We start from the raw sequence: 27,761 nt of genomic DNA on the forward strand, positions 1-27,761 counted from the left end.
TTTAAAATGGAAGCAGATGCTTTCAGTCGCCTTGGTTTTGGCCCAACTGGAGTAGGAGAGGACAAGCAAAAAGTTCATGCACTTGAGTCTATGGTTTAATGTAATGTCTAAATCTTCCCAGTGCTTCACATTGCTTTAGAACTATAAAACTCATTTCAACATCGCCAGCACACACAACAAATTGTATAGTATTTGGCATTGTTCTACTAACTTGTAGACTTCCTTTATTTAAAGGGTTAAGCAGTCTCAAATGTATCTTTTGGCATGTTAAGAGTTCACTCACAGGCACAGGCTGCATTGCTTCCTGATTAGTGCTTTGTCTCTTGTTCCTCTGAGTCCATTTTATTATACAGTGGTATCTCGGGTTAAGTACTTAATTCGTTCCAGAGGTCCGTTCTTAACCTGAAACTGTTCTTAACCTGAAGCACCACTTTAGCTAATGGGGCCTCCTGCTGCTGCCGCGCCGCCAGAGCATGATTTTTGTTCTCATCCTGAAGCAAAGTTGTTAACCTGAAGCACTATTTCTGGGTTAGCGGAGTCTGTAACCTGAAGCGTATGTAACCAGAGGTACCACTGTATCTAGTACTGCTAATCTTGTAGTATTCAGGGAATCCTTTGTTATCAGTGGCTTGGATGCACCAATGGGTCAAAGACTGAAGAACTTTCAGTCTAAATTATGTGTGCATCAGAAGGTGGTGAAGAAAGGTTTTTGGATGCAGCTGCATCACTACAATTAATCCCCTATAGTAGTGCATGTCATCTTGGTTCTTTAGTAGTGTGTACTGCTATTGTGTTCTTTGAAATCAAAGAGCAAAAATATGTTTTGTTGTTACCTTGGCAAATTGGAGGCATGTGTCTCACCTAGCAAGTAACTCAGGCTAGGAGAAAAAGAGATGAGAAGTAGTTTCAGAGGCAAATGTGATGGTGGAGAGAGGGATCAGACTCACATCTACCCATGCTGTGACTAATATCCCCCAGCTTCACATAATGTACCTGAACTTTGCACAATTCAAATTGAGTTGCACTGCTTATAATGTCTTGTTCACTCCTATACTTTAAAATTCTTAAGGATGAAAATATCCGTTCATTTGACTGTCGCTTTCCCTTTTAAAAGAGCTTTTAAAAAGCTGTTAAAATGCACATTGATCTAAATTATGGTTCTTTGCTGTTTGATCATGGCGATCAAATTGAGACCTAGCTTTTCAAGACATCTCCTTTCACATTTAATTTTCTTTACTTTTTGTTGTACCAAAACTTCCAGCCTTTTCTGAGAAGTTTTTGATAATGACAGAAAGATTTTTATCGACTGGCAAACCTAAACAAAAAACCTTTCAGAAAACAAATCTTGTCAGGATCAGGGGACTCAGCTAGACTGGTAACGGAAAAAGGGATTTATGTGTGTTCCATGTGTGATATAACATTGTGCTACCAGATGGAGATGTGGAGTCCTGTTTTTCTCTACCTGTTTTCCCTGTTTAAATTTACAACGCTTTAAACTGAAACGCTTCTTTGATGTGTCTAGATTCAGCCAAGAAGTGCTCTGATGATAGAACACAAAATTCCAGAAATATGGACACAGAAGGTCCAAGCAGCTGAAGAGAAAAGAATCCAGTCTCATTCTCCATTTCTCCATCAGTAATAGAAGTTGGATCAATATCATCCTGTTGTGAATCTAACAGCTTAGTAAGACACATGGCTGGACACGTGGCTCTTCTCAGGCCTCAGAACGGGGGTGAGAGCGTATCCAGAGTATAAACATTGACAATGACATGGAGGTGGCCTTTGATTTTATTGCAAAAGAGCATATCTGCGCCCTGCCCTGCAATGCAGATTCTATCCTGACAGGAGCAAAAATGGAATCCATGTGACCCACTTAACTGCTGAGCTGAGGAAGTGACATTTAATTCACTTTAGAGTTATTGCTCCAAGCAAATACTAATAACTGGGCCATACTTTGGTTAGTCACCAGTTGTTACAATGCTAGCTTTGTTTTATTTGTTGAAGTTTTTGTCGGGTTTTTGAGGGTGTGAAGGAAGGAAATGGCCACAGAACATTTAGATGTTTCCTGTTACATAAATGTTACATGCTTCTTAATCTTTAAGCCTCATTATGAGTGAGGAATGAATTAATATTGAAGCTCAATTCCCAGGCTGCTCTATAATTAACTATCAGAAACAAAAATCATATGGTGCTGCATAAAAATAAGGATATTCCGTTAATTTTTCTTCTTCAGGTAGTTTAAACATTCTGTTTTTCAACTAATCATTCTGTCTTCTTTCCAGTTCAAGGCTTTGTGTGCTTATACAAATGTAGCTGGACCCACAAACCACCTGTGTACAAAAGGGAGGTATCAGTAGACTTTGTGTAAGCTTAAAGTTTGAGGGGGAACCACAGAAACCTCAGTAAGAACTCAGTGGCCATGGAATGCTGACTGACTGGGCTGGGGCAAACTAAGTGGCTGGAAAAGGAGGATGAAGGAAAAGACTCAGGTATAAAAGGGTAGAAAGAACCATCTCATCACCCAGATATGCATTTTTCTGGTTCACACTGAGAAGCTATTTTTAAAATGCCCCCAGTCGCAGAAGTGAGAGCTGGCAATAGAAATCAGTGGAACAATCCAATATTTTAAAGCAGCTGGGAATGTGAACACACGTGTCACTCACACCTCTGTAAACAAACTAACAAAAACAAAGGGAGGGATTGCTCCCTCAACAGCCCAATGTGGTGCAATGTTAGTAAGGGGGGAAAGGAAAATGTGTGTATATGTGGTGGGGGGAATAAAGTGTCTGGAACGCTGCAATGAAGCACCTTGTTCTTTCATATTATCGTACTTGATCTCCCTAGAGTATAGGATGTCCAGTGTAGGGTACATTTTGCAGAATTTCTCTGTAGGCTGGCCATCTTAGATCAGAAAGATGGTAAATGCTGTCAGTTGCTAATACTTTTTGACATTTGGGGAAGCTACTGGGAAAATTTGGGTACATGATAAATTTCAGACCATAAAGAGCCTTTAGCTGATGATATTCTGCCCCTCCCCCTCATGAGTCACCTGTTGGCAAGGGTAAAAGTATGCAAGTAGTAATATCAGACTCATTTAAGGTTCTCTTGCTATGCATTTTACATATACTTAGCAACATAGGCACAGAAAGATCAAGTTATGTCTGTACAGGTATGGGCCTCACAATGTCTTCCAAACCATTTTGGGAATGGGGTGTGTGTGATGTAGTTTTAGGTCATTACAGATGACCTATTTGACTAAAATGTGGGGGTATTTGCATTTTTAAGCTCTTTAATACATACAGATGAATAATCCGGTCCAGAGTTAATAGTTGGGTGGGTTTCTTTTTTAAAAAATAAAATGGTTGCATCCTAATAAGGATTGTATTGAAACCATTTAGTCACAGTTGTGGACCTCTGCTACATGCAGACATGCATGGTATCTAGAAAGTGAAGTTGTTTAAAACTTTTAAAAACTGCTTTGATCAGTCAAGATCAGATATCCTGCTTGTAACTGATAACTATGAAGATGAATATCGCACTGTATCAGTGAAAGTGATGGTTGAGGCTCTTATATAATTATAGGAAATAGCAACAAATTTTATTCTTTAGAGAATTGTCCTGTTTTCCCTCACCTTAGGGTACTGGAGAAGTTGACGCTTATGCACTCTCTAATAGCATGCAGACTGCATCCAACAGAGCAGGGTCATGGTCAGTTACCGTAAGTCCAGTAGTTCAGTCAGGGTAGATGCCTCCAGAACTCAGCTAGGACAAGGGAAGGCAAAAGACAAATTCTCAGCACCCTGGAGAGCTCACACCAACCATTGCTGACTACGACTTACTCAAGAGACAGTTGTTGCCTCAGCAGCATGTCGAAGCCTTATGAACGCTGGCTGGCTTGAACCTCCTTTCCGCCTTCCCTCTGAGGAGCTGTCTTAAGAGCCATTGCCTTATTCTGTAACTGCTGGTTCCTACAATATGGAGGCAGTTAGGAATGAATTAGAGGGGTGTCCTGAGCTGGAGAAAAAGGTAATGCCACACCCTCTGGCCTGGGATGATCTAGGAACAATGGGTTCCTGAGTGATAAAAAAATAGTCTTAAGAAGAGAAGTGCACTTGAAGAAGCACTTTGCACAGTAAGACAGTGATCCTAACCATGGGTAAATGTCTTATTTAAATCTGTGGGACTGACAGCTGCATAACTCTGCATGGGATTAGGGTCCACTTGCTTTATATTCCTTTTATTTTCACAGATTCCCTCCTCCCACTTCCTTTTACCATCACAAGTAGTGTGAAAGTGCATGTTAAATATCTTGGAATAGCTCCCAACATAATGGCCTCTTTATAATTCTGCTGCTTCAGAGTTTCCTCTGGAAAGCTCAAAGGTCACATCATTTGGTTTATAGTGCTGGAATGATCCCTGCGCAGGGTATGGCTATCAGAAATTCCTAGCATTCCATTTGTCTAATATTTAGACCTTATATGCTCAAGCAGAGCAGAGTGCTTTATCAAAGAATCAGGCAGTAAAACTGTCATGGCAAGAGCTAAAAGAAAGAAAGAAAGAAAGAAAGAAATGATGCTTAGCAAAATATTTTCCCCACTTTGAAGCAAGTGCTGTAGTTTAACATTAATCTTCTTTTGCGGTTTTGTAGCCTTAAAATGTTAGTTTGACTTTTGTGTGTCTGTATCTAATTAACTTTCAGCTATGCCAACTGGCTGAAATGTGTAGCAGAAAGTTATTGTAAAATTCAGGAAGGTGTTTTCTCAAGGGAATATGATTATAGACAGAAGTTGAAATCTTTGAGACTCCTGTTTTCTTCTGAAAGCATCCTTGCTTTCAGTAGCCAATATTTAACTCAGCTTGGCACCTACATAAGAGTCAAGGTCGAAAGATCATTAGTGGCCTCCCTCTTTAAAATATATATTATTGAAATACAGTAGCATTGCTTAGTATTTTGAATGAGCTTCAGAGGATAAAGGAATCAACCCTTTTTAAAATTATACAATGTTTATGGGAAGTTTCCAACAAATGGGACCAGTTGTGAAGACTGTTGGGTCATTTAAAACAATGCATTTTACCAGGTTTTCCTTAATTCTCAGAGATGCAAGTTGTATGATGTCACCATAATTTATTTGGTATCCAGTATACATGTTATGTATACAGTAAACAGGTTATTTTAAGGGACGCGGGTGGCGCTGTGGGTTAAACCACAGAGCCTAGGACTTGCTGATCAGAAGGTCGGCGGTTCGAATCCCCGTGATGGAGTGAGCTCCCGTTGCTTGGTCTCTGCTCCTGCCAACCTAGCAGTTTGAAAGCACGTCAAAGTGCAAGTAGATAAATAGGTACTGCTCCAGCGGGAAGGTAAACAGCGTTTCTGTGCGCTGCTCTGGTTCTCCAGAAGCAGCTTAGTCATGCTGGCCACATGACCCGGAAGTTGTACGCTGGCTCCCTTGGCCAATAAAACGAGATGAGTGCCGTAACCCCAGAGTTGGTCACGACTGGACCTAATGGTCAGGGGTCCCTTTACCTTTATACAGGTTATTTACACACAGTGAGACATAAACCATTTCTAGGTGTTTGACACCTATGCTGGGGTATTGCAGAAAAAGAGTATGTTGTACACACACCATATATTTAAAGCACCCCCCCAAAAGAACAATGGGAGCTGTAGTTTACACATCACAGGGCTATAGTTCTCAGTGCCCTTAACCCACTGCAGTTCCAAGGATGCTGTGGGGGGGTTGCTTTTAAAAGTGTTTTAAATATGTGCTGCATTCATAGCCATAAGCACAATTCTTTCCTGCAAACTGGAATTTTTGGAATGTGGACTTTTCATCTGGATGGGGATCTTAAAAATGTGGTAGTCCCAGCTGAAATGGGACAGTTGTAGGGTGAGCAAGTAAGTATACGTTGGATTGCAGCCTGTTTCAGATTCTTGGTGTAATTTCGGCATCTATCATAATTATCATAGCTTCCAACCCTGTGTGTACATCTGAATCTGTTCCACTGAAATCGATGGGAACTATTTCTGAGCTGTAACTGCATGAATATGTTAAAAAAGTTGTGTTGTGATTGCAGACTTGTTTCTGATCCAGGATGAGAGTGCAAAAAGGATAGTGGTATCCTTATAACAGAATTTGTACTGTGCTAAAAGTAATTATTTTCTTTTTTTTTCTTTTTCTTTTTTTTTTTTTTGCCTTTTCATTTTCAGTAAGATTTGCTTTACCTCCATCTTGTGAATCACAAATTCTTTCTTTAATATTTGTCGGGAAAGTATCCCCTCCTTATGTTTATGTTCACCAATCAAAGGGGGTGGTGGTAAATGCTTTATTGTGTGCTAGCGGAAGCCATACATGGAGTTATTTCCCTGCAGGGGTGGGGTAAAGCAATATGATGTGTAAACTATTGTTGTTTTTAAGGAATAACCTTCTTTTCCCATGTGAAAGGCTTTGTTTGAAATACCTTGTTCCATAATGAATTATTATATTTACTTAGTAGCCAATTCTATAAGGTTGGGGAAAGGCATTAATGATACCCCCATCCTGACATGCATAGTTAACCTTAAAATCAAATTATAGAGTTCCTTTTCCCCCCTTTTCTTTTTTTTACTAGCAAAGGATGATTTCTGAAATTAAGCAAGAATAGTAGCAAAGAATATTTTCATTAATGAGGTTGAAATACTTTGTCTTGACTGAGTGTCCTCCTTGTAAATTGGTCCATTGGGGCCAATTTGCTGCAAAATGTTTTGATCAATTGGGTCACATTTTTCTTACTAGGTCTTAAACATTATTCTGATGTTAATCAGAACTGTCCTCCATGGTTTATAAACTGTGAATAGGGATCTCATGCCCCACGTCTCTTTGCCTTCTTACCTGACCCCTGCAATTCCAGCCAGACACCTATTAATTTGCTTGCCTTCTTGTTCTCTGTCCCCAACTGCATGTTACTTGACAATGTTAGCTGGCTATGTGGTTAAGGAAGAATTTCAGTAGGAGGTAAAAGCAGAACTGCAAAATAAGACATGTCTCATTTTTTCCTGTCCCTCATATCAAGCCTCCCTTTATGAATTGATTTTGTGAAGGTTCCAACCAAGTTTGCACTGATGCAAAAGTTGAGAAAGGAGCACAAATCCATGAACAAGCACATGGCAGTATTATTAAACATTTATTTCTTACCAGTTATTAGTGATATGCTTACTGCCTAGAGAACAGATAGTGTACAAGAGATGTACAAAGACATTAATATTCTTTATGGAACTCGGGGGAAGTGTACATTTATTTTAATTCAGAAGAATTGATAAACCGTTTAATCGAAGAATTTCTAAGTGATTAAAAAAATATATCAATATATACTGTGCACTGTGCCCAGGGAATCCTGTTATCGCTGCTACTGTGAAGAGTCATTCTGAATGTATATAAGCTCTGCTTGAATAGTCTGCATTCCATTGCCATTTAATTCTAACCTTTGCATCCCCTCCTTTACACCCACTTGTATATATACCTGACAGGTGAGAATCACACTCACTGCTTCTGATGAGGTATGATCTCATCCAAAACTCCATATTAAAATGCCTTGCCCTTAGTCTTAAAGGTGATCCCACCCACAACCTGAAAGTAGCTAGGCTCTCCTGTGCTCTTGGCAAGGAGCTATATAGCCGCCTCTGAAACTGGGACTAGAAACTCAAAAAGTTTGCCTTTTGTCACCTTTTGCAATCTGCCATTGATTTTCTCCTCTGCTCTTGGGGTCAGGTCTGTTCTGCTGTGCCTTCCCTGTCCTCCATCTGTCTGCTTCTTTTCCCACCTTCCCTTTTCTTTCCTCCCCCCCCCCCTTCCCTTTTCTTTCCTTCCCTTTTCCTCCTCCTGCCACTATCACCTGCTTTTTCCACCTTTCTCCCCTCCAAGCCCTGCTGGGTGCTCCGCTCACACTTCTGATAGTGCCATTGGCCGTCTGGGGAGGGGCTCCCACAGGGTTGCTGCAACAACCCATGCCCGCAACTGGATTCCTCCTCTGGGGTGCCCAGAGGACCCTGTGTGTCTCCCATGGTTCCCAGCGTAACTGAGGAGCAGCCCAAGGAGTGTGCAGGTGGGCAGGCGGCTCCTAGCCACTCTGAGCCAGAGTGGAGAGGCATGATTTTTGCACCTGCTTGTGCCCTTGGTGGGGGCAACCTAACCAATCCCTAGGAACGCCCATGTCCCCAATGTTCCCAGGTATGCCAACTCTACCCCCACATTCCCGTGTTTAGCAGGGTCTGAAAGGGGATTTGAAGCATATTTGGATGAATGCCCTTACAGGTCTCTTCATGAGCAAGACACATACACACACATGCACGCGCACCCCCCACCATATGTGGAGGCTTCTAAGCACACCCAGCCAAAGACCTTTGTGTTCAGACTCAGTGCCTGAAGAGGATTACCTAGTTAGCACAGGTGGTATCCTAGGCAAGAACACAGTATTGCGAAATATGAAATTCTTATCCCCTTTATGAATAATTCTTTCTGCTGCCTGGCATTGTAATTCTGTTCAATCTCCCGTCATCGCTGATCCTTTGTCATGCTGGCTGGGAGCTCAGAGGAGTTACAGCAATACCCGGTGGGCCGCAGGTTGGCCACACCTGAATTCTGCATTTTGCTAAATATTGACCAGTTAGGATACCTCTGAATCTGTGAGACAGTGCATTCAGGTGATGCCTAATCCTTGCTTGTCCCCATATACTTGTCCTACGTACAAGGAGTTTTGATTTCTTCTGTCATAGCTGATTACCATTAATACGCACAGGTCGTCTTCTTTTTGGAAGTCATTTAAATTAGTGGCTATCGTTGCACCTTGTGGCAGTGAATCCCGTAAGATAATTATATATTATGTGATGAGTTGTCAGTCCTGAATCGAATCAGTTTCATTGGGTGATCTGCTAGGTTAGTGATATATAAAAAGAGTGGAAAGCAAGAGCTGCCAGCCCCTGCACCTTGCATCCTGACACGGGTACTGCAAAGTTGTAACCCCATAATTTCCACTTAAAATGTCCTGAAACTCTTGTTTCGCTGGATGTTCTTTAGGAGGAAAAATTTCCCTAATGATTTATTTCCTTTTTTGAGCACTTGAACCCAGCTGTTCTGTAGCACCCATTCTATTGTAGAGTGGAACCTTGGTTGTCGAACGTAATCCATTCTGGAAGACCGTTCAACTTCTGAAACATTCGACAACTGAGGCACAATGGGCAGGCGGCAAATTCCATACAGAAAAATGGAGAAGCACGCCTCAGAAGCCATTTGACCTCCGAGGCACGTTCGAAAATGGAAGTATTCACGTCCAGGTTTTTGGCGTTTGGCTTCTGAATCATTCGGCCTCCGAGGCGCTCGAAAACCGAGGTTCCACTGTATCTTGCTCTGATGATGATGTCTTAAGAAAATAACTTTCTTTCATAAAAGGGACAGCTATACCAGAGCTGATCTAAAATTTCATATTTAGAAGCATATGCCGAGATGAGTGCTGCAACCCCAGAGTCGTCTAATGGTCAGGGGTCCCTTTACCTTTACTTTTGCCGGACCCTTGCTTGACTCACCAGCCTATGTTTTCATGTTTGTTTTTATTTTTACATTACAGCCTGTTCAAACCCACGTGGGTTTTGTGATCGGAGGGCAACTGGGCATTAGATGATTGTTAATTTCACATTCTTCCTCATTTGTTCTTCCCAATTAATGGGGCCAGACCTCAACCAAATAGACTTTTATCCTGCTTGGGCTATTAGCCATGCTGTTCTCTGACCTGTTTGGACTATCAGGCATGCTGTTCTTTGACCTCCTAACTGCAGTAATAATTGGGAACAAAGGAAGGATTTAACATTTTAGAGCTCCCTTGTGCAAAACAAGGTGAGGAAATGGCTGAAGCTGATCATACGTTCCTTCTCGGAGTGTTCATCCTAATTAAAGTTGCTTCACACTGCTACAGGGAACCCTAGGAGGTAAAACAAAACTGCATTACCACCACTTGCTTTCATTCGGAAGACTTTTGAATGTCAGAGAAGCTGCTCCGCAATCTTATTACACAATCTTTATCTAACCGCCTCCATAAAGGAGAATATGCTGAAATGAATTAAATGCCAGTTAGGTGGTCTTGAGCTCATATTTTTTGTCACTGGCTATTTTCCTGAGATAATGAGTTCATTATTTATTTGCTCAATTTATTTCATTCCCATAACCCCTCCATGTTGCCACCTTATTTGTTCTTAATCCCATCAGTTAACACAACACAGAATAACATGGACAAAAAGGCAGGGACTTGCAATTTGTGTTTCAGCAGTGGGGAGTCAGAGGAACAGAACATAGGCCCAGGAAGCTAGCATAGGCCCAATATAGATGACCAGCAGTGGCAGACCTTGGTCTTTCACATTTAAGCAGCGCCCTGTATGAAGCGCCCCACCTCTCGCCTTCCATTCTGTGCATATGCTACATCATAGTTACGACACCCTGCAGTGCCTGCCACCTAGGCTTGGCGCCCAGTGCAGGAGAACTAGTCATCTGCCCTAAATTGACTGTGACCAGCATACCAAATGGTAAGGTTTTCTGCCACAAATTCTGTTGTGTGGTAAAGGTTGGGGGCCTTAAGTGGTAAGACTCCACATTAGTCACTTTATAAGTTGATGGTCTGTATACTAATTTTGTGGCAAGTAGAAAAGGGTATTTATCTGAGCTGGAGAACCTCACAGCTAGAGTTGTCTTTTAATGAAAACCTTGTCTCCCCTGATTTCCCTTTATGTTTTGTAGATTTTAAGTTTTTAAGATTTCTGTTCCAAGTGTTCATGTATTTTTAAAAGGTCTAAATATTTGTAGTTATCAGAAGAACTTAATGTTGGTGTGTTTGACAAGGAGCAGGATTTAAGTAGCAGGGGTGGGTTGGGCAAGAGTTGGGCTCAAGCTGTTTCACAGATTGGCACTTGCCCAAGCCATCTAGTTCATAGGTGACGAAGGATTTTCCAGATTCATGTTGAGCATGCTTTTCATTGCTCCTGTAAATCTAAGTGGAGTTGGCCTATTAATGTTTATCCTTCTCTGTTGCTATGGAGTGAAATAAATGGGACATGGGAAAGTGCTGTGAGCCTCTGAGAAACATGAGGCACTGCTTTGGTTTTTGGAAGGATAGGCACGAAGGCTAGTGATATGTAAGGAATAAGAAGCTTGAGTTTGCCATTAAGAAAGGCAAGAGAACCATTCAGATAGGTTCCTGAGACAGCTCCCATAGTTGGAGGGGCCAATGATTCCCTGTGCTGCTGCTGCTTACAGTGACCCAGATTCATTAATGGTTAGGTTTGTTTCTCCTAGACTAATCCTAAAGACTTGGTGCAAACTAGTCCCTGTATATTTTATTATCCTTCTCCATGCCCTTTCAACCAAATGGTGAGTGGGAGTCTCTCTTGGAGATGAGCACCAGTTTTCCCCCTCTTGGGTGTACCAGCTACAGTGGTACCTCTGGTTAAGAACTTAATTCATTCTGGAGGTCCATTCTTAACCTGAAACTGTTCTTAACCTGAGGTACCACTTTAGCTAATGGGGTCTCCCACTGCCGCTGCGCCACTGCTGCACGATTTCTGTTCTCATCCTGAAGCAAAGTTCTTAACTGAAGGTACTATTTCTGGGTTAGCAAAGTCTGTAACCTGAAGCGTCTGTAACCTGAAGCGCCTGTAACCCGAGGTACCACTGTATTTGCCTTCCTCCTTCAGAGCACATATCTTTGTCAGGCTAGTTATTGTAATTGTCTCATGCATTCAGTGCCAAGATTAGAATTAACATCTAAGAGCTGTAAAGGTCAGAAAACCAAAGTTGTTTGGAGACTTCTCATCTTTCTCTCCCAGCAGGCATTTTCTCTAATAGCCATCAACACAAAAGTAGATTTGGGTTGAACATTACGATTATGAGAAATAATCCTTATGGTGAGAGCCATTTGACAACAGAACCAGTTACTGGTGTGGGTGGGTGTGGGTGTACCCTTGCTTGGAAGTTGTTAAGTAGAGGTTTTAGAGCAATCTGAGGATGCTTTAGCTCTGGATTTCCTGTAGCAAGTAGAGGGTTGAACTAGAAGATTTGAGGATGCTTTCCAGCTTTTTAAGTGACTCCAAATAGAATAGGGGCTAGCATTACATAGGCAAAGAAAAACAGCTTGGGTTATTTGAGTGTTCAACCGACAGTATAGAAGTCCTACTATTAGATTTTAAAGGTTCACAGCTCGTGGTACACTCGTGTGGCGGATGAACACACAATAAAAGTAAACCACATTTTTAATTTTTCCTTAATCTGTGTTTTGGGCTTTTTCACAGCCTGGAGTTGTAGGAGATAAGTGATTCTGGCAAGGGGCCTTAAGAGCTTAATTTGCGTATGGGAGGGTGATGAGGAATAAAAGAGAAAGACAAGATTTACTAGAAAATAAGTTTATTATCTTACTTGTAATTCCCAGACCATGCAGATTTCCACATGAGAGGCTATTTTAAGCAGGGGCTTTTAGGGCAATATGTGAATAATTGGGTTGCTGTTTCCCTTTGGACCTTCATGTTTTCTGAGAAGAAATCTCAAGCTGGAGAGACAGGCATACTTTCTCCCTCGTTCCCCTTCTACACAGGAAAAGTATCAAACAAGCTGAACTGTAGTGCATGCGTTTGAACATGGGATCTTTCTGTCTGTGTAGTCTATCCCCAGCTGAAAAGGGAGATGGATTGTGTGGTCAGAGGGGTCTGCATCCAAATCAATGTGATGCACTATGGTTCACTTGTTTTTCCCCTGCATGGTGAAGGGGCAGGAGAGGGAGCCTGAGACTCTTAACTGGGTTGAGATTTCTCCCTGGAAAGTAACACACGAACAGGAAATTTCGTCTGTTTTTGTTACATTTCCCTTTTATGACTTGCCTCTAGTTACCTTATCTCTCTGATGTCAAAAAACAGATAACCATTGAAATAATAAATTGTGCCCAAAGGCAATTTACACTCAATATTTTCTGGATGCTTAAACTCTACTTCCTACACAGAGCAAAACAAAATTGAAATTCCAATAGTACGCTGTGGCTTGTGGATAGAATACTTGAACTTTTGCTTCTTGTCTCCATAATGTGCAATCTTTCATATCACTTGACAGTGTGCTTTTGTAACTAAAATTCCTCCACCATTAGCAAAAACACCTTCTAAAGGCAATTACTTAGACTATCTGCCAGTGGCAGACTTGCATCCTTTTTGTAGCAGAGCAATATACAGGACTGCATATACTCTGCACCTGTCAAAAATTCTGCACCATTGTAGCTCAAGAGAAACTGTTACACAACCATAATACAGTAGCAGTTCATTCACTGCTAATATGTAAATTTTGTCATATGTCTTGGGTGGTGCTTGCTTCAGGCTCCTACGCTATGTAGGTAGTAATTAAATAAGCACTATAAACTTTGCAGAAGCAGAAAATCTAAATAAATAAGATCTGCTTGCAAGAGTTTAGACTTTTTTCAAGATAAGTAGAATAAACACTGCAGACTGTAAGTTTCAGGTAAGTTCACAGCTGAGGTTCTAAAATGCAGTAATGGAAATTCTTTTAAATGTATTTGGGAAAGTTGCCTGATTTAACACAGATATAAGTGGGGCCCTGGTGTGCATGTGTTACCTGAGCCCAGTGCTGGAGTGTGTTCTGCTGGTGCCCAGGACATGCATGCATGTGCCAGGGGTGGGTGGGAGAGCATGGAGGATGAACGGAGACTGCTGTGCCAGCCCAGTTGGCACTGCTGATGTGATGCCAGCCCCAAGCAGCTTCAAGAGGCTGGGATGATCCCAGACTCGCAAAGTGGTTGGGGAGGGGAGTGTGAGAAGGACGCAACAGCCATACAGTGGTACCTCGGGTTAAGTACTTAATTCGTTCCGGAGGTCCGCTCTTAACCTGAAACTTTTCTTAACCTGAAGCACCACTTTAGCTAATGGGGCCTCCCACTGCCGCCGCGCCGCCGGAGCATGATTTCTGTTCTCATCCTGAAGCAAAGTTCTTAACCCGAGGTACTATTTCTGGGTTAGCGGAGTCTGTAACCTGAAGCGTCTATAACCTGAAGCGTATGTAACCCGAGGTACCACTGTATTTCGAACCCATCCTCACAAAGTTGCACATGGCTAGCCAGGTAGCATGAGGAGGACCCTCCATAAAAATGTTCCTGGGGTCATCACCCCAGCAGCTCCCCCCCCCTACAGAACAGAGGGTTCCTGTCTTTGATAGTAATTTATGACTTACTTTATGTGCAAAGTGTGTGTGTTTGTTTTTGAACATTTAAAAGTGCAATGTCAGGACTGGTTCAGATGCAGGTTAGCACTCAGGATGCAGAGACAAGCAGAAAAGTTAGCTCTTTATTCAAGAAAACATCATACCAGGTAGCAATGCCGACAAACAGGACTGGCCCCCATGAAACAGTTGCCAGGACTGAAGGTCTTTGCCTTCTACTTCCCACTAAGTCCTCCTCCCCAGCCAGATGTCTCCCAAGCAGCCTTAAACTACTTTGGGCAGGGGCCACTTACGGTTTTTGTTCTGCTACAAGCAAAGCTTTCTGTGACCTTGGAGACAAGGAGGGAGGGGCGCTTACTGCAGTAGGAAAGGCAAGCTCCATGCATGCTTCTGCAGCCTTTGGCTCCTCCTTCTCTGCTGCATGTCCTGAGTCTGCATTGCTTTCTGCATCTCTCACTCAGGCCTGTTGCTTCTTTAGCCTCCAACCATTCTGCCTCCCCTTCATCCTCTGACTTGTCCTCAGTATCCCACCACCACTCTCCAGGCTCTGAGTTTTCCTCCTCTGAGGTTTCCCTAGGGTGTTTCCCAGCTGGTGCCTTCCACTCAGTGGCGTAGTGTGGGGGGTGCAGGGGGGGACGGCCGCACTGGGCGCAACATCTGGGGGGGGGGTGCGCTCGCACTCGTAGCTCTCTGCCCCTGCTAAAATCCACAGGTTAGGGGGCGCAAATTACTTGCCTTGCCCCGGGTGCTGACAACCCACGCTACGCCACTGCTTCCACTTCTCCTCTTCGTCCACCCAGTCCCTGATATGCAACCAGTCTTGCTGCAGAACAACGGACGCCAAGGTTTCTGCATGTAGCAGTGCATAGTTTGGTCTGGCAACAGGACTGAGGTTGCAGTTTGAGAAGACTGACCTTTCTTGCAAACTGAAAGGTATGGGGGATTTTTGACTCAGAATCCCAACCAGCCTCTGTCCTGCAATATAAACAGTTAACTACATTGCAGGATTGAACTGTACTGCAGGTTACTCTCTTAGCCCAATCTGCAGCATGAAGACAAAGGCAATGGATAATATTGCATTGTTGGGGGGGGGGCGTTAATAATTTCCATCAAAATTGTAGGAAAGGTTTAAAACTTACCTCTCACTGTAATCCCCCTTGTGCTGCTCAGCTGACTGGGGAATAGCTGAGAGTATTGAAAAGAGGGTTGGACTGCAGAAAAAGTTAATCTTTATCTGGAGTCCTCCGTTCTTCCTGCTGCTTGGCTGATCAGTTGGAGGGAATGTTGGAGGCCATGTCGGATTAGGCAGTGGGCCAGAAGCCACCTGAAGAGCACAGATTGCACCCTTCTGATCAAGAAACTGAAAACAAAAATGTTTCTTGGTGTTTATACATAGTGACAAGAGAATATACAGTTTGCCCAGAGAATGTACAAGATTCAGCAAATATATAGTATTTGTATCCCCCAAAGTGCTGAGTATTCTGTATAATTGCTGAAGAATGTATAAATTCATTCAATATATGCCCATTTCCCAAGGCTTGTTGAAGATTATGTGTATTGACGAGGAAATGTGCAATACCCTCTTTATGGAATAATTATGTGCACAGTCTCAATGAGACCTTGCAAATGTGCACAATGTCTAGTTGTTCAGCATATCAACCACTCAGTTTACATTCCCATTAAAGTATGTGTGTGTGTGTGAATGATAAAGAGGTATAAGGGAAGGGAAGAATCTCGGATTTATCCATTTATTTCAAGAGGCAAATCTTGCTTCTGTCTCAAAAATAGCTTCTTGATCTGAACCAGACAATGAGATGGCTCTCTCAACCTTTTGTATATCTGTGTCTCCCTTCATCCAGCCTCCTTTCCAGGATGCTTCCTCCATTCCATCACCACCACCGTCTCAACAAGTCAGCATCCTGTGCCCCCTGAGCACGCTCTGTCCTCATTTAACATTTGGGGGGATCCTTCCCCTTTAGGGGTTTTTTTCTTTTAAAAAATTGCAGTTCTGTATACCTTGGGTTTATTCATGGACCACTATGCATTGATGGTGCTGTTTTGGCTGCATAAGCATGAGTTGAAGGAGGAATTATTAAATTAACAACTGACCTTGATTTTATTGGCTTTGCTTTCAACTTTAGGCATGATAGACTAGGATTTATAGGAGCCTAAATATGCATCCTATATTTGCTTACTCCAAAACATCCTGCAACTCCCAGTGGGACTTATTCCCAGGTAAATATGCATAGAAGTGCAACCTACACCTGCACTCCTAAACCTAATTACTGCACTTGGAAGTATGATCCACTGAATTTACTTCTGAATTGGTATAATGAAGAACTCCCCTTCTGAATAAGAACAAATTCAGTTTATTCCAGAATGCCTCTGGCAGCTTCCTAGCAGAATATGAAACTGCTGCTTTCCCCTGGTACCTGGGACTTAAATCCTAAAGGTTTCTTTTAACTACCATGTATAATCACACCATTGGTAGAGCTATCCTATTTATAGCTGAATTCCATAAGTCTTGCTTTTGTCATGTTGCAATACTAAGGTTTGGATTTCAAAAACTGGAATTTAATTTTGTTTTTTGTAAGAGCTGGCAACCCACAACTTGACATAATTCTAGCAGTTTGTAATATTCCTTAAACATCTGAGACATAAAGAATGTTCCTTAGGTATTTAGAACCAAGCATGTTTGTAAGAAGGTTTGCAGAATCAGAACTACTGTTTTTGCTAGCATACGTTAAAAAATGCTTCTGAGATCATTTGAATTTATTTATATGGATACTAAACTTCATAGTGGTCTTTTAGGATTAGGCTCAGGCTTGCTCATGAATCTCAAGTATGCAATCCAACTTCTGTCCCAACCTTCATGCAGTGATTGATCCAAAACAAGCATGTTACTTATTAATTGGGACTGCTAAATTAGTTCCCTTCTGCAAGATCTGATAATGAGCACTACCCAAGTGTATAAAAAATAGAGCTGGGACAGATTGCATGTTGAATACTTCATAAAGTTGGTCAAAAGACATGAATTCTTTTACAGCTTCTCTGTCAAGAATTGGTTATATATTAAGTTGTGATGTAGCTCTCTCTTTAGAGGATATGTGCATATAGCCTCTGGTTAATGATTTCTTACATTGGAAATACTTATTTTTTTCCTTGGCAATTGAACATTATCGATTGGCTTCCCCACTTTTGGCTTTCTTAATCAGCTCTGCACAATTTTTTTTAATCTAAAAGCCACTTCATACAGCATAAAGTGGAAGGCACTTGTATTTAGAAATTAAGAGACTCTTGCATCTGTGTAGATTGTAATATGTGATGGTCCCACATTTATACATATTGGACGCTGGCTGCCAGAGGGGGCTGGTGCACTAGGGCTACTGCGGCACATCCTTCCTAGGGAGAATGGTCAATAATTTTTTGTAAAATCCCTCCAAAGCCACAGATTTTTTTAAATACTTCTATTAGAACTCACAGAAGCTCCACAAACATTTCTGCCAATCAGATCTCTGCAGCATTCAACCAATCCTAATAAAAATGTATAGCTGTCGATCACCTGACATCACCATGATGTCAGATGACCATTTTCCCTCTCTTTTTTGGAATAATATTTATTAAGTTTTCCATTTGAACAATCCAATAAAAACCACATTAAAAACATTCCAAATGATGACCATTTTTTTCCTTTGCAGTGTGGATTGAACTTGAAAGACAGATTCCAGTAGGGCTTAAAGCCACTGTCAATCTCTTTTCAGCGAGGATTGGCTTCACTATGAAGATTCAGCTGGACAAGTCCTGGTTGCCCAAGAACAACCTGGAGCTTATTTTAAGGCTTGTTCCTTTGCAACTGCAGCTTTACCTCCATACACCTGTATGACTTAGAGAAAATTTGGCTCATGATCTGGAGGTTCCCCATGACTGGTTAAACTGAGATTAGCAAGCTCAAACCAGGTTGATATCATGGTATCAAATTATGGTTTGTTCTCACTCCACAGCTCCATGAAGTGAGACATCACATAGAACTGTGGTATCTTCAGAACTAAAAGTAGCTCTTGGAGAAGTAGAGAAAGAAGGAGCACATGAGCTCAAGACATACTGTGTCTCTTGCTCATGATAGGAAATCAAGGTACATTTCTAGACCTATAAAGTGGCCTTTTATTTAACACCACACTGTAGCCACAATGATGAGGAATCCCATGCAGGTGAGTGAATGGCTTAGCAATGGAGGTGATGGCTATCTCCATCCCTTGTCCACCATAGTGCTCCACCAAGTTGAGAATAATGGGAAGGCAGTCTTTCAGCTCCACCCCTTCTTTGCCACCTGTGTTGATAGAATACAAGGAGGTTTTACAAGCCTGCTAAGAGGCTAGTATTCTCAATATCCGTATTGGAGATTGAGGAGGTAGTTCCGTGGTAATGCAGAATAGTACTCTCTTAACTAGTAATGTTATACATATATTTGCAGGCTATGAACTTTTGTGGGCTTATTTACAAGGACGTTATGTACATTGCTGAAACTGAGACTAGATATGTAGAAGCAACTCCTTGAAATAAAATGAGTTTGGTGGTCAGTATTTAGCGTTTGCATTCAGGTTTGTCCATGTTCAGTGCTTCAGAGTCACAAAGATGCTCTCCCTTGGAAAGCTGCCCTTCTGACTCTCTAGAACCCTAATGCCGCCCTTTGAACATGCACACTGAGTTTCATGCTCCTGCACTGGCACAGCAGTCAGTGCTCTGTTTCTGGGGTTTCTGAACATGGCCTTGACCCCTTTCTACTGTCTCTCTTGGTTGGAGCCAGAGGCAGAGTATCAACTCACTGGCTGCCCTATCCTAATCTGTGCCTCTCCCTTTGTGATTTATTGTTAGTGCTGGACTATCAGTAAGGCAGCTCTCTCCCTCTCTCCCTCTCTCCCTCCTTTTTTCCTGGAGTTCCTCTCATAAGGACTTTAAAGTGCGCTGTAAGCCAGCATGACTCTTCTTCCCTCTTTCTCTCTTTGCTTGCTCACAGGCTGAGGGCAAGAACTGCCTGGTGGAAACATCTGTATTTATACTGATGAGTATCACCAATCTGCTACTTTAAAAAGGCATGTCTATTTAACATATATTTAAGTGCTAATTATCACTGACTGTAATTGCTGCATCTCGTTGCCCCACCTTACAGTTTTCTCCTTTATATACCTGCCAACTGATGTTTCACTTCATGCATTTGACAAAGCGAGTCCACGAAAACTTAGGCCACAGTGCATTTGTTAGTCTTTAAGGCATCACAAGGCTTTTGGTTGTTTATAGTGGGAAGGCTGAAATCCTGAACCTGTTTACCTGGGGCTCAGCCCATTGAATTCAATAGGTTTTTTAAGAGACCTGTTGTATTGTATTGCCTGTTAGTTACACATGGGATGCCGAGATGTTGTTGTCTGTTGTGAGTTATTGCCATACATTTGATCTGAATAGAGACAATAGTTTCCATTCCTGCTACAGGTGTTAATTAACTTTACATTGTCAATTTGATTGTTTTATCACCTACTACTGCTGTTATAAAGGCCTACTGTGTTTATTTTGCACATACTCAAGCAGTAATTGAATTATCACTGTCTGAAATACTTTCATTTCATTTCTCTTTGATCTCGCTGCTTACAACTCCTCTTACAACCATGTGAATGTTTATCTGCATCTGAGGATTGCATCTGATGAAGTCAACTCTAGTCCACACAAGTTTATACCATAATAAAATTTGTTAATCTTTACAGTGTCACAAGAGTTTTTGATATTATTGTCATTTCTGAAGCACTTACTTGCAGATGCTGCAAGTTTTAGCCTTGGTTATGGAGCTATCCTAGATGGGACAGAGACTCCTCATTTTCTTCCAAGAAGAAGCACATTGATTGGACCATGGGTGACCAAACTGAATGAATTGGCAGAGGCAGTGGAGTTTTGTGACACATTTGTGGCAAGCCTAACTATGGCACTTGGTTGGGCCAGCACTCCTGCCTGTTTTTCCAGCTTTGCACTGCTTGCTGCTGCTTCCCAGATCAGTGGACAGACAACACAAATGTATTGTGGTGGCCTGTAAATAGAACCATTCATTTTCAAGCATTGTAAAGAAATGACAGATCTCTGCCCCAGAGAACTTGCAGTCTAAAAAAAAGGAGCAAAGAAGGCGAGAGTGAGTTTACACATAGTCTGTGTAAACACTCCAAATTTGTCTACATTCAGTGAGCTCCCATCGCTGGTTTGGGAAGTGGTATACACACCACGTTAGCCACAATCCATATCTATCTGTTGTTTCTTATGAAATATTGTGTTTTGTTGTGCTTTCCCCCAAACCAGCTACATGAAAAATTTCATGCTTAAATATTAACTGGAATTGCATAAAGACCACCTTCTATAGGAGAAGGTTCAGCAGATAGTGAACTGTTTCAAATGCTAGTGAGAGAGGAAGACTTGATTTCCTCCCATCTTCATACATTGGTTCATAACTGCATCAACCTTTCTCTCTTTTCTGCCTCCCTTCCCATCGTATTTTCATCTTAACTAAGCGACCCAACCCTATTTAGGTTTTTTTTATTTGTTTGTTTATTTTATTGCCACTTAATCATCCCTGTCCCACAAGCTTGTAGTTCTTATCCCACCCACTTTATTCTCAGAACAACCTTGTGAGATAGATAAGATGGAGAGTTAGAAACTTGCCCAAGATTACCCAGTGAGCCTCATGACTGAGTTGAAATTGCACTTGAGGCCTGCCAGCTTCTAGTCAAGCACTTTAAAAGCTGCACCACTCTGGCTGGCCCTACCTTTTGCCTTTCTCCTGAGAGAAAATCAGGAGATTTTTATTTGTACCCTGTAAGGCTCTATGATATCCACCCTAAGTTAGGGAAAGCAGAAACAACATACTTAGTATTCTAAATGTGAGTTTGCTATAGATTTATATAACGATATTATGATACTTGCTGTTTCATTTTCAATTTATTTCCTGTGAATTCCCATCACTGAATTTTCCTTCTCACTTCCCCAGCACACAGAGCCAATGTCTTCAGCGATCTATTTGCTATCATACCACCCCCCAGGTTTTTTCTTGGGTAGTTACAGCCCATAGACCTGATCAGCATATCCTGCTGTTGCATTTTACTGTATAAATTGCCTTTCAGTATTATTTTTATTAAGCCAGATTCTTGGCTTCCTTGTCAGTCTTCTATATTCCTCTGAAGTTCCTAACTTTGGTCAGAAATTGAGTGCAAGGTTAGAGTGGTGAAAGAGCTTCACCCTTCTTGATATCCCTCAGACTTCAGTTTCTAGTGATATTATAGCCTCTTTGCTCGCATCATGACAGTTCATGGCATTTGCTGATAGATCCTGCTCTAGCAAGAAGCAAGCTGTTTCCCTCCCAAGACATCTTTCTGCAATTATTTATTAGATGTTTGGGTTAGGCAGAGCCGTAGCTACAGGAGGGCTAGCAGGGTGCTTTGCCCTGGATGAAGTCACCAGAAAGGCCCCATTGAGACTTTCAGCCTCTCTCTCTCTCTCTCTCTCTCTCTCTCTCTCTGTGTGTGTGTGTGTGTGTGTGTGTTTGTAGGCAAATGTGCATGGGGTGAGTGCCAAACTGGGTCTTTGACTTGGGTGAAATAAAGCCTAGTTTCCCTCCTGGGTTAGGATACTACAACAGAGTCTCTTAACAAGAATCCTTAACAAGGTTAATAAAAGGGCAATCAACCCTGTGTATGTATTATTTACGGTATGTATGCTACTATACTGCGGCCCATGTTTTGTTAGCCCAAAAATAGAAAACGAGCGAGGTCCCAACCAAAGAATAACAGCAACTTAAGTTGATAGAATTGGCACAACTTGCAGACTTAACATATCAAAGAAGAGAACAAGAAGAACATATGTTTAAAGAAGATTGGAAAACGTTTATTGAATATATGGGAAATAATTGTGTACAGCTGAAAACGCTGGCAGCATTAAGATAAATTCAACAGTGTAAATAAGTTTTGATGGATGGAATACTGATTGGTATAGTTTTCGAAAAATATGCAGGGATTTACAATATGTAAAATGAACCAGGGAAAGAGAAGAAGGGAAGTCATTGATACCTTAAGGATGTAAAATGAGTATTTTAAATTGTAAAACAGAAAATTTAATAAAAATTATATATATAAGAAAGGTTGCAGGGTTTGGGACTTTCTACTGTATAGAAAAGGCAAGTAGGAGGCATGGAGAAAGTGGATGGAGAAAAGTTTTCCTCCCTCTCATGACACTTGAACCCATGGAGATCTGGAGAAGCTGAATGTTGGAAGATTGATAAACAAAAGGACTTCTTCATGCAGTGCATAGTTAAACTGTGGAACTCAATCTCACAGGAGGCAATGATGGCCACCAAGCTAGACTGCTTTAAAAGAGGATTAGACACATTCATGGAGAAGGGTGTTTATGGTTACCAGGCATGATGGCTATCTTCTGCCTCCACAGTAATGCTTCTCAAAGGAGGGGAGAGAGTGCTCTTGTGCCCAAATCCTGCTTGTTGGCTTTTTGTTTCATTTTTATTTATAAAATTTCTCTACTGCCCTTCATCTGAGGATCACGGGGGTTTACAATACAAGAACACAAATATACATAACATAGTAACCAAACACAGACAAAAACCCCACCATAGATTGTTTAATTAGCCAAAGGCCTGGGAGAAGAGGCATGTATTTCCTGGCACCTAAAGATATGTAACAAAAGTGCCGGGCGAGCCTTTCTAACAGGCACCCGGTTGGCCACTGTGAGAACAGGATGCGGGACTAGATGGACCATTGGCCTGATCCAGCAAGCTCTTATGTTTTTAAGCCTAAATTAGGCAAATCTTCAAATTTGTCTTCTGGGTTTATATGGGATGATGTCCGTCTAGTTTAATTCGGCTCTGCCCCATCGAGGAGGGGCTCCGATTTTTAGAGCAAAGAGGGAACATCATAGCTCTGGAAAATGGGTGTTCCAGAATGGCATCCTGTTTGTCCTTGAAAAAAGGAATATATTGAAGATTTCCTTGATTCTGTTTAGACATCTCAGACATTGGTTTTTTAGCCTCTTACCCTTGTCAGTTCATCCTAAACAAGCCTTTCTCTCTTCCTCGTTTGAAAGTGGAGATATTGAATAGTATAGTGCCTGAAGTGACACTTCTGAATTACTTTGCCTAATTTTCTGCATGTGTATGTCTAGGAAAAATTCCATAATCTTAATTCAATTACTTTCTGGTTTTGTTTTTAGGTTAACAAAGCCATTATCCTTTGCAGACTGTGTTGGAGATGAGCTACCATGGGGATGGGAAGCCGCATACGATCCTCAGATTGGTGTCTACTATATCGACCACATAAACCGTAAGTGTTTTCTCTAAGTGCTTTATTGATTATATAAGAAGGCTTAGCCAGATTAGACTCTGTTGTTAGACTCTTAACAAGAACTTGAAGAGGAGAGATTTCTTATGAGACAGTCAAAACTCCCCATAGCAATTCTTTTAGTGCTTTTCCTAAGAAAATAAATGAATGTCTACCGCTGCTACTCCCCCCCCCCCCACTTCCTTCCTTCCTTTTAAAAAAACTGCTCTTACATCCTTCTGTCTGTCAAGGACACTTAAAACTGAGGTTCTCAAAATGGAGATCAGAACTGCACAGGATTGACTGTTAACCTTAAAACCTCTGTGCCACTAATTAAAACATTCTGTTTTTCTGTTTATACAAACATAAGGAATAACTCCCCATCTTTGCCAAAACTTAACATTCTAATTGCTCTCTCTGTAAGCCAGAAACACAACATCCAGAAGATGTTGGAGCAATATTCAGTAAATATATTCATAGGAAACTGCATTAAATCTAAATATAACCATATATTCATAATTGCTTTTGTGCTGTGGTTTTCAAACCGAGGGATCCTCAAAGTGAAGGTGAGTCATGGCAGGCAGGCTTCCATGAAAGCCAGCTTGCTCACAGATGTCAATCTTTCCCTGCATTGTGCAACCACAGAGGAATGCTGGGTGTTTTCTGGGATGCATTCTCATTAGGCTCAGTAGACCTGACTAGCGCCCCATGTAAGGTGTATGCCTGCCCCAGAACTTGCCCCAGAATTCTTTGCCATTGGTAGAAATTTCTCAGTTAATAAGTTAATGTCCCTCATCCAGACATTAGAGACTGAATTTTGCTACAGTGGTACCTCTAGTTATGAACTTAATTCGTTCCGGAGATCTGTTCTTAACCTGAAACTGTTCTTGACTAGAGGCGTGCTTTTGCTAATGGGGCCTCTTGCTGCCGCTGCACTGCCAGCACACGATTTCCGTGCTCATCCTGGGGCAAAGTTCTCAACTCGAGGTAACTCTTCCAGGTTAGCGGAGTTTGTAACCTGAAGTGTTTGTAACCTGAGGCATTTGTAACTCGAGGTACCACTGTACGTCTGACAGTATGGGTGATGTAAAAACCTCAGAAGTAGCTGATCTAATGACACACAAATGGTCCCAAAATTATTAGTTGGGAGTTGCATGTGGGCTGTACAGAGTGACGTTCCATTGCACAAGCAGAACTTCACAAGCATAGCATTGGATACAACCCAGTGCAATTGCTTACTACTTTTCATTTAAGAATTTCTGTCATCTGTGCTGCTGAGATGTTACTTGTTAAAAAGCAGTGAAGAGCTTAATCTTCTTGGAACTGTCTGAGCTTTGTGTAGCTTGAGATTTAAAAAATTGTTTTTAATAACAATAAAACCAATTTTGGAAGAGTAGCCATAGCACAAAAAGGAAAGGAAAAGCCTGAGTACTTCATGTACTACATTGGTGTACTCTGAGCCTTGCCACAGAGAGAACAAAGTAACATCCTTCATGTTTGTATACCGTAACTTGTGAAAGAGCTTGTGCATGTATGCTAATAGGGTTTCCCCATGTTATGATGATCACATGTTGCAGGAACATGTGGAGTCTACTGGCATTATCCCTATTCTCCACCCATATACATATTTACTCTAAACCAATGTAGTGTGTATAGCATTGTAGTGACATTTTATCACAATAGTAGGTTCTTGCTAACGAATATTCATATCAAAATAAAACCAGGCTCCAAGGGACTGCAGCAATTCTTGTCTCTTTAAAACAGAGCACCAGCAGAAAAGGGGTTATCACTTGGGTAAGATACGATTAAAACATTTCTATTCTAATTGACCCTGATAAATATTAAAAGGTGGCTTACTGAAGTCATAATGGTCCATCTAAAGAGCATACTGTGAAGAAAGGAGAGCCATGGACCAGCTATTGGTTGTTATTATTATCCTAGATTATAACTGGACATGGCGAGTCTGAGTTATAAGATTAAAACTGCATTAAAATCAGAGGCCATAAAGTACTATGTTTTGTAGCGTGCTAAAGATCTTTACAGGGCTAAGATCCATACTTGAGCCATCAAGGATGAAGAAACAAACAAGATACGAACTATGCCTATAGCAAACCTGAGACAGCCTATTTGGAATTTGTTTACATGGCGGTTTTTTACCGGGCATGCTGCACTGGAATGCAACAAAATACACATATTTGTAATGAACTGCCTCTTCTCCTGCTGGGGGCTTTAAAATGTGTGTAGAGGTGAGGTTTTTGAGGGGGTGTTTTTGTAAATGTGTTTTATGGAAGGTGGCGGAATGGGTGTACTTTTGTTTTGCTGAACTGGTTTTACCTCATTGTTTGAGACTGAGGTTTCAGGTACTTAATGCTCTCTTAGTGGTATATTAATCCATGTTGACGGAGCAATTTTGGTGAAACTTTTCTGGAGCGCAGTAGACATCAGGTATGTGGGGTATTGGAGTGGGTGTTCTGAAGAGAGCATTCTTTGTTTGAGTTACTGGATGGTAAACTGCCTGTGATAAGGGTCAGAGGCAGGTCATTTGTCTTACATGCTAAAGTTGAGATTATAGCTTTAATTCTCCTGCCTGGAATGCAACGGTCTGATAATTGCTAACTGCAGCACACAGGAGTTTACCAAAAGTTTCATTAACTTTTAGCTGTAGAAATGGCAGTTTGGGGAGGCATTTGTATACATTATCAGTTGTGCAGAAATGTAGATGATGTATTAACAGCTGCACCACTTGCGTTACTGTTAGTCTTTGTACTGTTGGAAGCAACATATCTCCCCTTTTTCAGCCCCTGAGCACTTTGCTTTTTGAAAGAAATGGATGCCAAACTATGCCGGCTATTATTGTAGGTAGGAGGATAATGTTGCATCCCAAGCCTTTTCATGTAGCCTGAATTCTTTTGAAACAGCTGGCATGGTGTAGTAGCTGAGACTGAGAGCTGTCAACCATAGTGTTCCTGGTTCTAGGATTGCCCTTTCCCTGAATTCATGAGGAGGCCTTAGTTAAGGCACTGCTTTCTCAGCCTCTGTTCTCTTCAGAAAGATGAGGATGATAATAGTCACTTACCTTACATGGTGGTGGATTATGGGATGAATGTTCAAATATGCCAACCAAAGCCCCACATAAATGTTAAGTATTATTGTTGAAACCGTAAGAATCCCAAGCAGTGATTTCCACCCCTTAGCTGTTCTGAAGAATTGACTTTCAGTATGTGGTGACTGTTGGGCTTGATTTACTACCTCCTTTTTTCATTTTGGTATGGTTTCAGTGTTGCAGTTCAATAAATCAAAGTTGCATATCAGCAGCGCTGCTTGGATAAGTTCCCAATTTGTATTGTAGGCTCAGGATCAGAAAGCAAAAACAGTTAAGAAGAATCTCTTGTTTAGTTTAGTCTTTAGCTTGCTCAAAATATATTTAAGTTCACCTAACTCATGTATGCAATTTTCTTTTTTGAAAAGGGCTTTTCACGTAATTTCAGAATTACAACACTAGTACAAAATAAGGGCAGCATGTCTACCAATAGTAGCTTTATGTAGGCTATTGACAGAGAAATGGTGGGTATATGTGTGAGGTAAATATATATATTGAGAAACTTGTGAGAGAGGTGGCACAGTCACTGTCACAACCCACTATTGATTAGTTATTGTTTGTGCACAACTTCTGGTTCTACAGTTGAGTTACTATATACAAGAGGAGCTTTGGTAAGCTGTCTGCACAATCAGAACTTACGTGGCCTGTTCTAGCCAGGCAAGGAGATTGTACTGAAAAAATATGGAACAAGGAAATGCAAGACTAAGGAAGGGCTACCTCCTGGAGTTGTTGCTCTGTTGCATCAATGCTGAGCAGCCAAAGACTCAGGGCTTTCCCACCCCCAACCAGAATTCGCCAAAACTCAGTTCCAGCACCTCTCCGGTGGGCGCCATTGCCATTATAAGAGAACAAGGGAGGCGTTAATTTTGAGTTTTGGCACCTCTTTTTCTGGAAATATAGTACTGCAGAGACTGGTGGTGGTTGTTTTTCTTTTTTTAAAGTGGACCTATAGCCTCACATAAGGGACGCAGGTGGCGCTGTGGGTTAAACCACAGAGCCTAGGACTTGCTGATCAGAAGGTCGGCGGTTCGAATCCCTGTGATGGGGTGAGCTCCCGTTGCTTGGTCCCTGCTCTTGCCAACC

General features: G+C 41.5%; 1 protein-coding gene across 3 annotated transcripts in view; it reads left to right on the forward strand.

The window, feature by feature from the left end:
- The window catches only part of WWC2 (WW and C2 domain containing 2), a 113,521-nt gene that overhangs the window by 16,947 nt on the left and 68,813 nt on the right, over positions 1–27,761 (forward strand). For 2 of the 3 annotated variants that reach the window (XM_028744406.2, XM_077934218.1), the window contains exon 2: positions 23,472–23,581. In XM_028744406.2, the coding sequence (XP_028600239.2) occupies positions 23,472–23,581 (110 nt within the window). Of the gene's footprint in view, positions 1–1,738; positions 1,958–23,471; positions 23,582–27,761 lie in introns of those variants that run through there. The other variant, XM_077934217.1, reaches the window with a different exon arrangement.

This window comes from Podarcis muralis, chromosome 9 (genome assembly GCF_964188315.1).
Source record: "Podarcis muralis chromosome 9, rPodMur119.hap1.1, whole genome shotgun sequence".
NCBI classification, from domain to species: domain Eukaryota; kingdom Metazoa; phylum Chordata; class Lepidosauria; order Squamata; family Lacertidae; genus Podarcis; species Podarcis muralis.